The sequence below is a fragment of the Hibiscus syriacus genome, unplaced genomic scaffold (genome assembly GCF_006381635.1).
Source record: "Hibiscus syriacus cultivar Baekdansim isolate YM2019G1 unplaced genomic scaffold, ASM638163v2 tig00110548_pilon, whole genome shotgun sequence".
NCBI lineage: Eukaryota > Viridiplantae > Streptophyta > Magnoliopsida > Malvales > Malvaceae > Hibiscus > Hibiscus syriacus.
The window spans coordinates 2493103-2511364 of record NW_024062775.1 but is presented as its reverse complement, the minus strand read 5'-3'; the positions used below and the strand labels follow the sequence as shown (position 1 = coordinate 2511364).

Here is an 18262-nt window from a genome sequence, read left to right as displayed (position 1 = left end):
ATTTCGAAAAACATAATATATAGTCATTTTCGTTTTTATTTAATTAAAATATAATCATCATGAATTAATTGTTGTTAAATATTTTGATATAATCACACAACTGGTCCTTATTATTTACACATACTCTCAATTTAATCATACTTTTAATAAATTAAAAAAAAATTAATCCTCTTAACGAATGATGCCACGTGTCACTAGTACCATATGTCGTGCCATGTCTCACCATTCGGCTGAGGAACTAACTTTATTTTATTCTAACTTAATACTTTATTATTATCTTAATTTCAAAATATTTTAACATAAAATATATTAAAAGTAGGAATAAATTAGAATAAATTAAAATAAAGTTAGTCATCCAATCGAATGGTGACACGTGACATCATTCAATTGGAATATTAATTTTATTTTAATTTATTAAAGTGAGACTAAATTGAGAGAATATATAAACAATAGGGACCAAATGTGTGATTATACCAAAGTATCACGTCACCTAATCTGTTAACTATTAACGACAGTTAAATAAAAACAAAAGTGATCATATCTTAGTTAAATAAAAACGGAATACAACCATATATTATATTTTTTTGAAATCGATGAGAAAAAGTGAACAAAACACAAACATAAATGATTAATCATGTTACTTGAAAGATATACAACACCTTTAAAGATCATAAACAAACTAGAAATAACATCTAAAGATTAGTGAAGTGTATGCTACTGTAGAAGTTACATATAAATCCTTTTTTCTTGGCTTAACTTATCTTGACCAAATCTTTTTCTTGGTATCTCTCTCCATTGCTGCTTGGACCTGAGCTCTATTAATGACCTTTTTGTAAGCCAAGGTTCCATGTCCCTGAGCAGCAGCTATGCTACCTGGTTTTGCTGTTTTCACAACCCTTGCAATCTTAGATGGATCAGATTTTCTTGACCTTTTATCAGCCAAAGAAGCAGGTATAACCATATTGCTGTTATCAGTTTCACCACTTCTAGAGTACCTTTACCTTCTTGGCTCGTGGACTACATCACTAACTCTTGGATGTTTGGACCCCGGCTCAACGGACGGCTACTGGTTGAGTTTGAACTCCTCAGGATATGAAGTTCCGCTTCATTCATTGACTCGTTATCTCTTCTACATTTTCCTAGACTAGGACTGACCATTATCGCATCGGCAAAGTCGCTAGCTAGTGCACATTGTAACTGTTGTTCTTGCTCCTTCAGCCTAGCTTCCAGCTCCTTATTCTGCTACAAAATTATCATACTTAAGATATTACACGCAAAGGCAATTCAGTCCAGCAAATTTCTTATGAGAAAAGTAAATGAACTATCATCATTTGGAACTCGTCCGTAATTTTTAGTTTGAAAATGGGGTATGGTTTCAGATAATAAGAGCATTAATATATGCCAGACAAATTGTGAGTGAAAACAGAGGTATGTTATATATATGTAGATGACCTTTTGATGAAGCAAAATGGATTCTGGGTTTTCTTCTTGCTCTTTCAGCTTTCTCTCAACTTCCTTACTCTGGAAAAGACGCATAAAATGTTAAGCTTTATGTTTTTCCTATATATATAAACCAACATTACTAAAATATTAGCAACCTTGAGTACAAGAACAAGTGAGTGGGACTCGGATTCTCGTACTCACTCTTTCATCTTGTTTTCGAGATCTTTAATCTGTTTTGAATCAAATTATTTCATGTCAAAAGCAAGAAGCAGGATGAAGAAATGAGCCAATAAAGAAGATTCCATTTAGTGTAACCTTTTGCTGGTAACTAGTCTATTCTGACTGTTGCCGATCTTTAAGCTTGGCATCTAATTCTTTAGCCTTTACCAGATAACAGATTATAGTTAGTATTAACAACAACAATTGGCATGTGTGAATTATAATAGTTTAAAATGATGGCAACCTTTTGTTGCAAAGAAGCGTAAATCTTTTCTTTCCCTTTTAATCTATCTGAAAGTTGTGAGAGCTGCTTTTCTGACTGGTGGTGCATGCTAGTTTTCAGTTCCAATTGACCTTCAAGTTCTTTGATCTTCTCTTGCAGTGTTTTGTAAACCTGGTCTCTACCTTTGACCTTATTCTCTAGGTTCTGTAAGATTTCTTCTAATTTTCTTAACGATTCATCTTTCGATCTTGATTCCTGCCTTGCTTTTTCAAGCTTTGTAAGAATTTAAAAGTTAGTTGATTGATCTTATAATACAAATAGTAGTGGTGGAAGCAAAAACTTATCAAGAAGTACCATTGTTTTCATCTTCTGGAGCTCACTTGTATCGACTTGCCTCTTAGCAGGACCCAACTCAACTCCTCGAACTCGAGTTGCGAAATTCAAGGAGCTCAAGGTTTCGCGTAAGTCCATCTCTGAAGGACTAATTTGCACAAACATCAGTGTCTTAGAGTCACCTCCTGATAAATAATAGTTGTTAGTATAAAAAAATTGATATATCCAAAATCTATTGCCATTAAGACTAGCAAGCAGAAATCAAATAAACAGCTAGAGTATGAATCCCTCAGATTTACCTAATGAATCTTGAAGTAAATGTGTCAACTTCGAATTCCTGAAACAGAATGAAAGATGTCATGCAAAAGAATGAAAGAGAAACAGGCTACGTAGTTAAGGTAGACAATCAATGGACCTGTATGGAATGTGGCTACTTTTTGTTGCTAAAGCATATATGACATCCCCGAGGGCTGAAAGGGATTTTTTGATATTTTGAGCCTCCTTGAGTCGTTCACCTTGTGCGTCAGTTTTTGCAAGCCTCTCACTGCCTGCCAAATCAACAAGCCAAAGCTTGCTCTTCATGCACTCACCAGTCATCAAATTTTTGATTTTACCATTATACAAAGCATGCTGCACAAAAAGTTGAAGAAATTCTCTTTGTAGTTATTAATGAGATAAAAAGACAAACTTGAAAGATCTTCTTTCAATTTAGAGCATTGAAAAAGAAAAACAGAGATCCTGATACCAGTGGGATCGGCTGCTATGCTCATTCACATTGTTTGATCCAACAGCTCTAGAATTGCTTCCAATTTGCAATACATCCCAAACTTCCTTAATGTTATCAACTCGAGCTTCTACAATGCCTGGAACATGATGAAACCCTTCAGCAGATTGCTTTATCTCCAACCTATCAACCAAACCAATGAATCATTGTTTAGCATTTGGAATACGGAATGCCAAAAGTGACTAGTTAAAAATCTAATAGGGAGTACAGCCGTCTCACCTCTTTGATGTCGGTGATGTAGATAACAAATCTCGAATTTGTTCATTATAAACTTCAAGAACACTAACAGATATGTTGTATATAAAACTGTCTCTTCTTTCCTTAGCAATTTGAAAAAACTGCTCAAGAGTTCTATAATTGACTCCTCTGTTCTGTTCAGTGCCTTCCATTATAAATGTCTTTCCTGTTCCTGTTTGCCCATAAGCAAAAATACAGACATTGTATCCATCTAACACTGATGTCACCAGCGGTAAGGCATCCCCAAAAACATCGACTGTTATGCCAAAACAAATACTAGCTAAATCAGCATCTTACAGTATTTTACATGTTGATATTGGGGTTAATGCATAGAATAACATGAAATCTTTACCTTGATTGTTTTTCGGTGTGTAAACTCGGTCAAACTTGAAAGTCGTTTTGGTAGAGGCACCTGTCAGAATGCCAAGGTCTCCATCGTTTGCTGCATCGAAATCTACAACCTGACCGAAACCAGCTGATATCTCTTGTTTACTAAGAGGACGGCACCGGCAGAAGACCCTTATATTACCTGAAATTAAATGGATAGTGTAACAAGTGTTTTCCTCTGTACTCTTTGCTGACAAATTGCAAAAACTGCATTAATAAACTACTTAGAAGGGAGAAAAACCTTGCCTTTATCCTGAATCTGATTATAGAGCTCCTTTCGCTTTGCTTGCTCCTCACTATACTTTGAGATCCTCACACTGGAGAACTGCAAACTCATTCTGTGAGCCCATGTGGATGTAAAAATGTAAACTCAAACTAACCAGTTGAATTAGACCCTACCCAGTGCCTGAACACCAGTGACCATTTTGTTCAATTCGGGTATTGACTCAACGCATGCATGTGCTTCATGAGAGAGCTGAGCATGTTCTCTTTTCATTATCTGTAGAATAATCAGTAAGAAAATGCATTAAATAAATAATCTCACAACAACGAAAGGAAGTGAAATTATCACAAAGTAAGACATTATTGAAAAGATAACTTTTTTACCTTTATTTTCTCTTGTAAATTATTGATTGCTGATTCCCAATGTTTCTTATGAAGCTCATAACTGCTAGTAACATTTTTCAGATTTTCAGTTTGTTTCCCCACAGTTTCATCTGACAAGAGAAGATTTGTTGAGTTTGAAAGGAGCAGGTAATACTATCCCTCTACTTGTATAACTTAAGCACTAAATAATGACATGTCAGACATGTTGGTTAATCACGCTGGTGCCTGGAAGTCAATGGAATTTGACATTTCTCTAGTCATTGATAAAATGCGCCGACATGGTTGTGTACCCAAGGCTAACACTTACAACAAGCTTATTATAGGACATTGTAGAGTTGGCCGATTTGTAGAAGAGCAAAAGCTAATTGATCATACGAGAGATCAAGGAATATATCCTGGTGAAGATGTCTACAATTCTATTCTTAGTTGTTCCTGTGAGTTGGGAGTGTTTGATGATGCTAGTCAGTTACCACATCTGGATTCCTACAGGCAACTGATTTGCGGATTGTATGATCAAGGGGATAAGGAGAAGGCTGAGAAAACTTTTGGTAACTTGCTTCGTTGTGGTTATAATTGTGATGAAGTAGCTTGGAAGATTCTTGTTGATGGCTTACTTAGAAAGGGGCTAGCTGATAGATGCACTGATATCTCAAGTATCATGGAAAAAATGGGCTGCCAGCTCCATCCTACTACATATTCAATGTTAATTGAAGGTGCATAGATTCTTTACCTTTTTGTTACTGAAAAGGAGGCCAGTGCATTACTTTTCCTTCTGGATGGGCGCTTGATGCACAGATTGAAGAATGCATCATTCCTTTTGGCATGCTGTTTTGATGCATAAAACCAGGGGTAACTTCTTCAATTGAAACATTTATACTAGGCTGGCACCAAGGGAACAGTTTTTCACACATCTTTGAGTTCCTGGTCGGTTATAGAGGTAGTGACCACTAATCAAGGGAACCACTCTAGCTGAAAATCTCGAGGCAAGTACACATTCTCCTTTGTTCAAATACTAGTGTTTTTTGAGCGCTCCATTAATCATGTTCTTTACCTATCCTTACTCGTACGACTTTCACTGTTTTTGACTTTCTGCTCGCTTTACCTATCTTACATAGCTTGAGCGGAATGTGTTTACAGTTACTTGACTTGCTTAACAAGGTTTTGGAAGGAATGGGGAGACATTCTCTTTTTCATTTTTTTTAAATGAAGAAAGGAGCTTTAATAACTTTTTTCCTTCTTCGGTCGCAGAGTAATCCATTCAAGGATATAAAAGAAGCAAGCATTTACTCAGAACAGCAGTAAAGCCATGAATTTGGTACCATGCACGAGAGGGGTGACTACAGGTACCTAAATAAATTTTCAACTATGATTGTTTCCTTTTTCTCATTTATTTATATCCATCATGTAAGATAATCGTTTGCTTTAATTTCCTTGCTGCAGAAATCCATGCCTGCCCACAAGAGTCTACCGCAATCAAACCAGTTCGAAAGAACCATACTGAACCTAGCTGGCACCATTGGTACTCACTGATAAAACCTTGATTTCAATTATCCAAAAAACATCCCTTAATTTTGGCATATAGATTAGGGGTTTTTAACTAGCTACCCCCATCTCGTATGAAAAGAAAAAAATATTTCTACAGTGATAATGTCATTGAACTTAGCGTACATAATGAAAATATGCGGAAAGTGTTTAAGGTTGATCATGCCAATTTTGTCTTTGAAAACTTTTTTTGGGTGACTCCAAGAAACACTGAACATCTTCACCGGTTTCTTTCAATCTGAAATATTTCTCAAACACTCCAAGGAAAATTCATCTTTGGTCTAAATTGAAAAAAGAAGAAGAAAAAGAAGAAATAGACTGCCGCCACATGATTTAATCGACAATATGAGGATGAAGATGACAGAAATCATAATGCATGAGGATTAAATTATTTATAATTATGAACAAATTGATAGAATAGATAAATATTATAGGTTAAAATAAAACAAGTCAATAATTCATTAATCATTTAACAATGGATGACTAAATTTATAAGGTTTTAAAACATTAGTGACAAAATCAGAAAAAAAGTTAGTTTGGTGACTAAATTTAAAACATGTTAATAGTTGGATGACCGACATAGTAGTTTACCCATATTTTTATTTTGTGTCAAGTGCTAAGCTTATATGAATCGCAAAGCAATTAACCAAATTCGAGTCCAAAAATAATAAAAAGATGCAGATATTCGATCTGTGAACTGCTTTCTTAGAGAAAATTGATTTCAACTGGCTTTAATTTAAGGCTTAAGTATAAAATAAGTGACCAAACTATACATATTTTCACAAATAGGTGTCTACAGTATTTTTCAGTCCATCCCGCTGCCTAACGTTTCAAACGTTACCTATTTAGGTGCTCGTGCCGTCAACGACGTTAATTTTCCTCGTTAAGTGACACATGTCACAATCTGCTGATTTTAAATTTTTTTGTCTAAAATTTAAAAAATAAAATTATATATATATTTTTAAAAATAAAATACAGAAATTTTGAAATAAACCCAAAGCTTTGAAAATCTTCATTTCAACCCTTAAACTCACGCCGGCCCCCGTCGACAAAGATCAAACCGACCTCACCTCCCCCTGGTGATCAAAACCCCTATGAAATCGTGACCAATCGACGACCGATCAACGACTCATTTAATGGCTTGTTTTGAAGCTCGTTTACTTTTTTTATATTTTTAAATATTGATGAGTATAAGAATTAAATTGTACACATGGTGAAATTTGAAGTTTAAATAATGAAGCTTAAAGAGTTTAAGCACTAGTGACATACTTTTACCATTTTTAGCTTACAAATGAATATGTTCATGAATGCTAGACAAACCTTCAAAAAAAATAAAGATATTAAAAATTTAAATGAAAATAAATCGAACATAAACACCTTCAAAAATAAACAAAACGAACACAATCTTATTTATTCAACCTTAATTCATTTACACACCTAACAACAATGATCTAATGACATATAATTCATTATGCATGTTTTATATAACCTCATCCTCAACATCGTGTTCATATTCCATATCATACATATGCATGAACATTTTTTAACTTCTTTTATATTTTTCTTCAATTCATCATAAATTCACGTTTACTTACAAGCATGTCACTTGAGCATATAATTCACGTTTACTCATTGTTTGTCAGTAACTTGAGCGTATGATCTAGGATAAATACATTGTTTGTTCAAAGACTACTCTTAATCATTCGATAATGAATGCTCACACTCCTATAAACATAATATTCGAACTCGATATCTCAACGAATAATAATAATTTTTTTAACCATTACGGTCATTTAGTTCGTGCGAGTATATGAGATATTTAAAGCATAATTTAATAACATGCCGGACATCACTTCCCTCTGCATGGCTTATACTAACCATTCAAATAATGTCACACATTATAATTTATGAAGGTCATTAAATATATGTGACATTATTTTAAATCACTATCCAACTAAATACAAAATATGATGGATCCTCGTAAAATCCATTCCACTAATATATTAGGGGTAAATTATACCATTCACCGCAAAACTATCTTTTCATTCTTATTTTAGTCACTAAAATTTAAAAAAATCAATTTATTCATTACACTTTCGAATTACTCATATTTTGATCATTTTGCCATTATAAAATTAATTACATTATGATATAACAACTAACATCAAAACAACGTAGTTTTGAATTCTTGTAAAAAATAAATTTTAAATCAAAACAACATTGTTTTAATCTAAATAAAAAATTATTATTATTTCATTATTTTCCCTCTTTTTCCTTATTCTTCTTTCTCATTTTATCTCAATTTATCTTCTCAAACCTGAATACCATAGGTTTCGGCCACCACATTGGTCGCCTTTTTTACTACCATCGGCCACCATCGTTGGAGTCCAATTATTCTCAAAATTTTACACCAAACATCTCTCACCATTCTTAACGCGAATCCAATGTCTATTCAATCGAAAAATACTTCAAATTTTATAGATCTTATGTTGATATCACCGCCGCCTACGCGACCATGCTATTTCAGCCACCATTAGTGTTGATACATATACCAAAAGAAGGTTTTTTTTATGCCTTTTCAATTCCCGGTTCAGATCTTCATGAATTGGAGGCACCTAGATAGGCCGAAAAATACTATAGGCACCGATTCGTGAAAATAGGCATATTTTATACTTAAACCTTAATTTAATAATAGTTTATCATCACACTTCACAGTTAAGAAAAAAAATCAAATTGAAATGCATTTTTCATGGGCATTAAAGAATTCAGACTTTCTAAGATCATGAATTAATTGTTCGAACTGTACATATTATAGGCATATAGAAATATAGCATCTTATCTTTGTAGCAAAAAATGATACAAAACATTGAAGCAGGCTGCTCAGACAACCGTACTTCGAAAAGTACTTACATGGTGGCGGTCGGCAAGGTCAGCTTATTTTCCTCGGATTTGTGCTTCAAGGTGGTATCCCCACCCATCAATTCTGAAAAGCCTTCGACCTTCACCGGAGGAGCTCTAACAATACTCGTGTTCCTGAATGCATCAATGAAAGATGTTAAAATTCAGCATATTATCGAGTTAGAATATTTTTAAATTCTCCAACCGAGCTTTTCTTACGGTGCTTGAGGAATTTGTGGAGACGTCAACTGCCTGAATTGATTGTTGGATTGAGAATGCATACTTGACATTGCGGGGAGTTGCTGCTGACGGAATTGCATTTGCTGATGTCGGGCATTGATAGGATTGAACACATTGTTATCCGTGGGCAGCTCCGATGGGTTTTCAAGCTTGACTCGCACTAAGGTCGGTCTTTATCTGCCATATCCATACCAGGACAGGCGGTGGATGGGTGGCGCCTAAGCATTCTTTCCAACTGCTGCTTCTGCTGAAATGATAAGTTTTGACTTTTGAGAACGAAGCATTTGCTGCAACTGCGGATGCATTTGTCGTGTCATCTGAAGCTACACCATCAAATTAGCGAACAATTGTTGTTAAGTAGAGCATAACATGCAAAAGAATTCATTAAAAAGGTAAAGAACGCAATACAAGAGATAAGTTAAATCAAGGAGCATCTCTTCTAAGTTTTCATCCATAACTCCACAAATCAATTGCTGCACACTCAAAGAATCCAATGTAATCTCCCCAAAGACAATGGCAACAGTAAAATCAGAAAAAGCCCAGAACCATAAAGATTTAAGAGAAAGTTGAAACCATAAAAATCCAGCTTGCTAATGATAAATCCAAGTCTAGTGACACAAGCTATACATACTTGCTGGGCCATTCGAAGAGCATTTTGGTGATGTGGCTGCAATTGAGACTGGATTGCACGCATTTGTTGCTGAGTTTGCTGCACTAAGTTCTTGGTATATCTGTGATGAATAAGATAATTTAGGGAAATAGAGAAGAAGAATCGTAGAGTAAGGAGCAGAATAGAGATACAGAAAGAGGATTTTTCATTCAAAAATAATGCTTAATTGTCCCTTTACACAGTACTGTTTTATTTGTTTACATGGTACCAGCAAATCTAACTAATACAAGCTGTAGATTCTAAATAACCGTTTGATATTTTCTCAACTAAAGGGCCATCAACTGGGCTTGCTGCTGTGATCCTGGCTCATCTCTCCTGATGGTAATTAACGCCTCATGCTCCTCACGTGATCATTAATCAGGTATTCATTCCCAATTCTCTATCAATCCCTAACCCTTAATTTCCATTTCCCCCAATTTCATCTTCGCTTCCTTCTTTTCTTCTCTCTTCTCTCCTGACAATACCCGCCGCTGGAGATGATCCTTGTCCCCAAGGATCGAAGCCTGGAAACTGGCCTTAAAGAACAGTATAATCCTCCCAAGTATCATGTGTCTCATCAAGGTTCGTCCACCGCACCAACAACTGAGTCACAAGTCTGTTTTGGCGATTAATGATTCGTCTTCCCAAAACTGTATATGGTTCGATTCGAAACTGATCCTCTGTGTCTATGGCAGGAGGGTCCGTAGAGGAAATGACAGAATTACCAATGTGTTTCTTCAAAAGACTAACATGAAAGACATGATGCAACCTCGATGTTTCAGGTAAGTTCAAACAGTAGACCACTTCCCCGATTCTCTCTATAATCTTATATGGCCCATAGAATTTTGCTGCTAATTTTAAATTCTTTCGCAGGGCTAATGTCGTCTGTTGATAAGGTTGCAACTTCAGGTAAACAGAATCCCCACTTCAAAAACTCTTTCTGATCTGTGTTTGTCTGCTTTTTGTTTCATTCCGTTACTTGCTATCTCAAGTTGTTCTTTAACTAGCTTTCGAATATCTTCTCTGCTACGCATTAGTTCATTAACAGATTGCACTTTAATTTCTGTGTACCAAACCATAGTAGGTGGTTTGTACCCATAAAGTGCTTGAAAAGGTGTGATCTTTAGGGCAGAATGGTAGGTAGTATTATACCACCATTCTGCATGAGGCAACCATTTAGCCCAGTGCTTTGGTTGAAAAAAACATAATCTCCTTAGATATTGCTCCAAGCATTGGTTAACCCTTTCTGTCTGACCATCAGTCTCTGGATGGCAAGCAGTACTGAATAAGGTTTTAGACCCCAATTGTTTCATTAGTTCTCTCCAAAAGAGACTAGTGAATGTTTTGTCTCTGTCAGAAATGGCTAACTTAGGCTGCCCATGAAGCTTGTAGACATTATCCAAATACAGTTTAGCCACATCAGATGCAGAATAAGGGTGTGATAATGCTAAAAAATGGTTGTATTTTGTAAATTTATCAACTACTACCAGAATGCAATTCTTCCTCAAGGATGTAGGTAAACCTTCTATAAAGTCCATAGTGATTACCTCCCAATCCTGTTGAGGAATAGGTAATGGCTGTAAAAGTCCTGGTTTAGGAATATGCTCTACTTTAGTCTGTTGACATACAGAACAAGACCTGATGTAAGTTGCCACCATAAATTTCAACTTAGGCCAGTAGAAACAAGCTCTAATCTTCTGATAAGTAGCCTGAATTCCAGAATGACCTCCATGAGGTGAATCATGTAGGGTTTGAAGAATTTGTAATCTCAGATCTCCAGCAACACCAATATAAACTCTATCCTTATATCTAAGGATACCTCTAGAGTATTTCCATTTAGAGTCTGCATTAGGATTGATAGTTAAGACAGAAATCCATTCAGTAGCTACTGAATCCTCTTTATAACTTTCCTCAATCTGATGAACCCAATTAGGAATAATCAAGGTAGTCCCCATTGCAAAACAGTGAGCTTGATCTTCCCATTGTCTAGATAGTGCATCGGCTACTATATTGGACTTACCTTTTCTATATTGAATAGTATAATCCAAGCCCAATAATTTAGTCAACCCCCTCTTTTGAATAACAGTAGTCAACTTCTGCTCCAACAGATATTTCAGAGATTCATGATCTGTCTTGATTATAAAATGAGTGCTCTCTAGATAATGACTCCATTTAGAGACTGCTAGTAAAATAGCCAAGTACTCCCTTTCATATATCGAGAGGGCAACATGTCTAGGGCTAAGGGCCTTACTAAGGTAAGAAATAGGTCTGTCATCCTGAGTTAAAACTGGCCCAATGCCTCCTGAACTGGCATATGTTTCCAAATAAAACTGCTTACCAAAATCTGGTAAAGCTAGAACTCGAGCAGTACACATGGCTTGCTTCAAGTCTTCAAAAGCATGTAAAGCTTCACTGCTCCAGGTAAAACTATCCTTCTTAAGCATTTGTGTCAATGGCTTACTGATCGTTCCATAATCCTTTATAAATCTCATGTAATATCCTGTCAATCCCAAAAAACCACACAAAGACTTTAAAGATTTAGGAATAGGCTAATTCCTCATAGATTCCACCTTAGTGGGATCAGTTGAAACTCCAGCAGCTGATATAATATGACCCAAATACTCTACCTGAGTCTGTCCAAAGAAACATTTGGACAACTTGGCAAATAACTGGTTAGTGTATAATATCTCCAAAACCAGTTCCAAATGAGTAATATGATCATTCATAGAGGTGTTGTTTACTAGGATATCATCAAAAAATACCAAAACAAATTTTCTAAGAAATGAACTAAACAAGTCATTCATTAGAGCTTGAAATGTAGCAGGGGCATTAGTAAGCCCAAAAGGCATTACCTTGAATTCATAATGACCCTGATGAGTTCTGAATGCTGTTTTGTAAATATCCTCAGCCTTAATTCTGATTTGCCAATAACTAGACCTGAGACCAATTTTTGAAAAGTAAACTGCTCTATGTAGTTCATCTAAGAGGTCCTCCACAACAGGAATAGGGAACTTGTCTTTCACAGTCATACTATTTAGTTTTCTGTAATCAACACAGAATCTCCAAGTCCCATCCTTCTTCTTTATAAGAAGACAAGGAGAAGCAAAAGAACTTTTGCTAGGTTGAATTATAGAAGAGGAGAGCATGGTAGCTATCTGTTTTTCCACCTCCTCCTTCTGATTATGTGGAAATCTGTAAGGTCTCAAATTTATAGGAGCAGACTCAGGTTTTAAAGGAATGGCATGATCATGATTCCTTGTAGGTGGTAGACCTGTAGGTTCATCAAAAACATACTGATATATTTTTAAGAGAGGTTGTAGAGCTGCAGGAATAGTCTTTGAATCCTCAAACATAGATAACAACACCACATGGCCCAAAATAGCAGAATCAGAAGCTGTCATTTTTAGCAAAGTAGCCCCTGAAATTTGTTGCAAAAAATTTAAGGGTTGCTGGCCATGTATAATAATATTTTCCTCTTGATGAACAAAACTTAGAGTCAATTTGTTAAAGTCCATCAAAATTGGACTGAATAATTTCATCCAATCCACCCCTAACACCATATCACTGCCCCCCAATTTTAGGAATCTAAAGTCATGAACAAAAGAATGACCTTTCATCTGCCATTCCACCTTATTACACCTTGCTGAACTATAAAGTTGTTGTCAATTAGCCACTGTAATAGCCAAAGGATAAGGTGTATTCACTAAAATACCAGCATCAACCCACTGAGGTGTTAGGAAACAGTGGGTACTCCCATTGTCAATCAGAATATTCAATGGTCTCTCTTGAATAGTGCCCTGAATCCTTAATGTATTATGGCCAATACAACCTGTGATAGCATTCATTGATATTTCTAGGTTCTCCTCCTCCTGTAGATTATGCTGTTCCAAATCAGTGGGTAACTGAAGGTATAACAGTGTCATCCTCAATCATCATATTTAACTGTTTTACCTTACACTGATGGCCTGGAACAAATTTTTCACCACACTTAAAACATAAATTGTTTTTTCTTCTGTAGTTTATCAAGTTATGTCTTTGTGGAGTATTGAATACATTCTTTTGTGGTAATGGCAGTTGGTTAGGCTTAGAACCTGGTAGAGGGTTTGAATAAGCTGGATTTTCAACCAAAGGTCTGAATCTTTTGTTCTCAAATTCAACAGATAGCTCATATAATTTAGCTTGCCTGCTTGCCTCAGACAATGTTTTAGGGGCTAGAACTTTGACTCTATGTTTAATGTCATCCCTTAATCCACTAATAAACAAAGAGACAAAAAATTCTTCACCTAAATTAGGATTCTGTAAAAGCATGTGAGGTTGTAACTCTTCAAATCTGTCTTGATATTCTTCTACAGACCCTTTCTGGACTAATTTTGTAAACTCCTACACTATATCCACAAAGACTTTATCACAGAACCTATGACATAAATCTGCCTCAAACTCATGCCAGGTTACATGATGTTTTTGCATAATATAACCATCAAACCAAATTTCTGCTTTACCAGTTAAATACATTGTAGCTACTTCCACTCTTTGCTCCTCATCAATACTACATAATGAAAAATATTTTAAGCATTTCTGTAGCCAACCTCTTGGATTACTTCCATCAAAAAAAGGTAGCTCAATTTTTGGTCTATGTAGCATAATCCCTGCCATATTAGAAGACCCCCCTGTACCCCTTTTATCCACTTCTAAAGCCATTAACTGATTTCTTGCAGCACTGTTCTCCCCCATTTGGTTATCATTTTTGAAGCTAGCTAGATGAACAGGCAAATCATTCGGTTTAGACTTCAGAATCCCAGGTTCATCCGGTTTATAAGTAAACCGAGTCTTATCATTAATTACTGTCACTTTAACAGGTTGTTTGCTACTCAAATTAGATGAGTCAGGGGTCTGTACCTAATTTTCAACAGACTGGTCTTGGTCCTCCTTCCTACCAGTCAGAATCTTTAAAATTTCCGCAACATAACCATGATTCATAGCCATCCTAGACTCCAATGCAGAAATCATGTTTTCTTTAGTCTCCCACCATTTAGGAGGATTAGACTCATCTTTTCCTTGTTTCACGAGTGCTGTCAATTCCTCCATTTGTTTCTGCAACTCAGCTAATTCTTCTGCCATGTTCTGATTTTTCTTGGGCATGCCACCACTTGCCAGAAACCGAGGCTCTCGATACCAATTTGTGATGAATAAGATAATTTAGGGAAATGGAGAAGAAGAATCGTAGAGTAAGGAGCAGAATAGAGATACAGAAAGAGGATTTTTCATTCAAAAATAATGCTTAATTGTCCCTTTACACAGTATTGTTTTATTTGTTTACATGGTACCAGCAAATCTAACTAATGCCAACTGTAGATTCTAAATAACCGTTTGATATTTTCTCAACTAAAGGGCCATCAACTGGGCTTGCTGCTGTGATCCTGGCTCATCTCTCCTAATGGTAATTAACGCCTCATGCTCCTCACGTGATCATTAATCAGGTATTCATTCTCAATTCTCTATCAATATATTTGACAAATTCAGCTAGAACCCCAAAGTTACTGCAATTAGAAATCATGTTAGATAATGCATCAAAGAGAGAAACCTTCAAATAAAGGGGATAAAATTAAGTGTGCAAAAAGGAGACAGGTGTACGAAACATCAAAAAGTTGAGAATATGAAAAGTCATACAAAAAGACATACATACAGACATACATTATATATATAACAACCTAATTCAAAGGGAAAGGCAAGTTTTAGACCAGTAGTTTAGCTCTTATCCAAGATGAACGGGCTTTTTGTCAGAAACTGTCTAAATAAGGCATCAATATAATATGTCTTAATACTGAAATTATGATTCTCAGGTCATGATGAAAGATGTAAATGTACATTCACTTCAAACCATAAACTTATGCATAGGCTATTCTAAAAAAATTCGAATTTAAAATTCAAGGGAAATCAAAATCAAAAGTTTTTCCGCCACCCAAATGTGCAAGGAAGGTTACATGACAGTGCCCCCATGCAACATGCATTCTCTTCTATAATATTCTAGACCAATTAACTAGAGCACCAAAATAACGGTTTTAGGAAGTTCAAAGCAGTACATTGAACTTAGAACCAATGCCATAAAGTAAAGCGAATTGAATTTCAAATTTACCTATATCCTGATGTTTGAAGGAACATCCCGATTAGTTCAATGGCTGAACATTGTTTTCTGTAATTATCAGTCAGAGCTTTTAGATTACGACCAAGTTTAGAAATATGACAGCTGAGAAACTGAGAGAAGACTTCCACTGGAGCTTCTGTGGCATCTTCAAACCCGACACCAGTCAGTAACCATGCTATGACCTTTCGAGAATTCTGTGATGCTTGCTCCTGACTAAGATGCTTCTTGGGAGTCTTCCTGCTATTTATGTTTGCACCCTGTTCCATATTAAGGTACTCAGGCATTAAACCAAGCCTCTCGATCATAACAGAACTTCGGTTTGAAACCTGTGGTAGAGTATCAAGAACTCCATAAGACACTATTGCCTTCTTATCCAGCACTCTACTTGTTGGAGGGAGGGGACTATCAGGTACACAGTTCATTGTAAACTTTGTTTCAGGGAAGAAAGGGGTGTCGTCATCGGCTGAGTTATTGCCATCTAGATCAGTATTTCCATATCCTGTATACTGATCATCCTGAAATGCCGCTTGTCTTCTCTTATGCTTCTCGAGCGTTCTAAGATACTTAGTCATTTCCTCTAGAGTACGTTCTTCAGACTCTCGATCCCCAAAAGACAACTTATAGGGTCTTGTAAGTTTATACTTCTCAATAAATTTATTATACCAAGTCTCTGGCAACTCTTCGTTCCTATGTCTCTGGGATAAACTATCAAATTCTGATTCACCATACCTCGATCCAGCACTAAAAGACAATTTTGACTGATTTCCATAAAACAGGAACTAGTTAGAAACTTTCAGTTAGACATACAGTAGGAAAGGGAAACATCAGTTGGATGTAAGAATCAAATGAGGTTTCCGAAAAACATGGAATGATTAAAAACTTACGATTAACACAAGGAAAGGGTAAATATATTTGGTTGTAAAAATCAAATATAACTTCTAAAAGATGAAAAGTAAAAAAAAAAAAGAAGTCTTCTTTAATTTTCTAAAAGCAAGTGCATGATTTTAGTTTTACACAAAAATACTATAACCGAAGTGATAATTAATTTTCATCATGCACTCAGTTGTTTGAAATACAAAATAATTTTTGTTTCCATTATTCACTGATATATGCACGCAAGAAACTGTAAAACTGAACACTGAAGTAAAGAGAAAAGCCAAACCTTGGAGGGTGCCGTATTAGATGCAGCACCACCATCCTGTGACGAGCCCTCCAAAGTAAAGTACACGACATCACCGTGCAATTGTAAATCTAACCGAAGCTAAAAAAAGATCTAGTTTCTTTTTTCAAATAACTAAATACTTTCAGTCAGTTCGTAATTGTGAAAAACATCTTACAATTTGGATTAAGCATTGAAACGGCAACTGAAGAAGAAGAATTAGCGGCGTTGGTAGGATGGCATCCGAGGAAGAGAGCGATTGTGGCTTTATCAAACAAGAGGGCTCGACACCTGAGCTGGAGATGGATTTGAGCCTTAGACATTGAATCGTCAATGTTAAAAGTCCAAAGGTTGGCAACCAACTTTGAAAATGGTTTTTAAAGTTCGGTAAATGTTTCTTTGAAAATGGTTTTCAAAGTTTTGTAAATATTTCTTTAAAAAATATTTTTTAAAGTTTGGTAAAGTTTGGTAGATGTTTGTTGAAAATAGGAATGAGTAAATTCACTTTAGTCATTGCACTGTAAGGTATTTTCAAAGATTAGTACCTAAGTTTCAACTATAAATACCCTAGCTCATTTAGCTTCAAAATCATCCCAAATCCCAAATCATTTCTTTCTCCCAATACTAGAGAGTTTCTTGTGAGTAGTGAGTGTTTTGTAAACACCTGTAAATTTTATCTCTTAGTAAAAGATCTGCAACAGTCCGAAGACGTAAGCACAATTGGCTGAACTCCGTTATTAATTTTCGGGTATTATTTTTCCGCTTTTATTTCGCATTCTTACTAATATGGTTATAGGGAAATTACTCGTACTCTGTTTATTTCTCAACAACCGGTAATCAGAGCTTTTGGTTGTGAATTTTGTCAATTTTTGCGAGGTTACTATTCATTACTATTCATGTGAATAGTGAATTTTTGTCGACGATACAAATTTTTCGACAGAGGTGTTCTAATACACGGCGGTTCGCGAAAATTGTCAGAATGATCCAAAGAAGCCAGATTCGAGTGGGAGCGATGGCTGCAGACGAAGGGAAGGTAAAAATTGAAAAGTTCGATGGTACGGACTTTGGCTTTTGGAAGATGCAGATTGAATATTTTCTGTACCAGAAAAATCTATATCAACCACTCTCAGGAAAGCAACCAGAGGACATGAAGAATGAAGACTGGGCTCTTCTCGACAGACAAGCCCTCGGAGTTATCCGACTGACGTTATCCCGCAATGTTGCTTTCAACATAGCAAAGGAAAAGACCACGGCGGGTCTTATGGCAGCTCTCTTTAGTATGTATGAGAAGCCATCAGCCTCAAACAAAGTTCATTTGATGAGGCGATTGTTCAATTTGCGGATGGCGGAAGGGGCATCGGTGGCTCAACACCTAAATGAACTCAACACAATCACAACCC

The 18262-nt window shown here is 35.9% G+C and overlaps 1 protein-coding gene and 1 pseudogene across 1 annotated transcript; both read right to left on the bottom strand.

Moving 5' to 3' along the window:
- Positions 1–748: 748 nt before the first annotated feature.
- On the bottom strand, positions 749–4481 carry LOC120131005 (annotated as a pseudogene).
- A 4742-nt stretch (positions 4482–9223) lies between these two features.
- On the bottom strand, positions 9224–17185 carry LOC120130742. The gene is made up of 7 exons (XM_039147905.1): positions 17041–17185; positions 16866–16954; positions 16030–16461; positions 15695–15960; positions 15069–15098; positions 9544–9645; positions 9224–9235 (listed from the first exon to the last, which is right to left on the bottom strand). The coding sequence occupies exons 1-6, from the start codon at positions 17183–17185 to the stop codon at positions 9627–9629; spliced, it is 981 nt and encodes a 326-aa protein (XP_039003836.1). The 3' UTR covers positions 9224–9235; positions 9544–9626.
- Positions 17186–18262: the final 1077 nt, after the last annotated feature.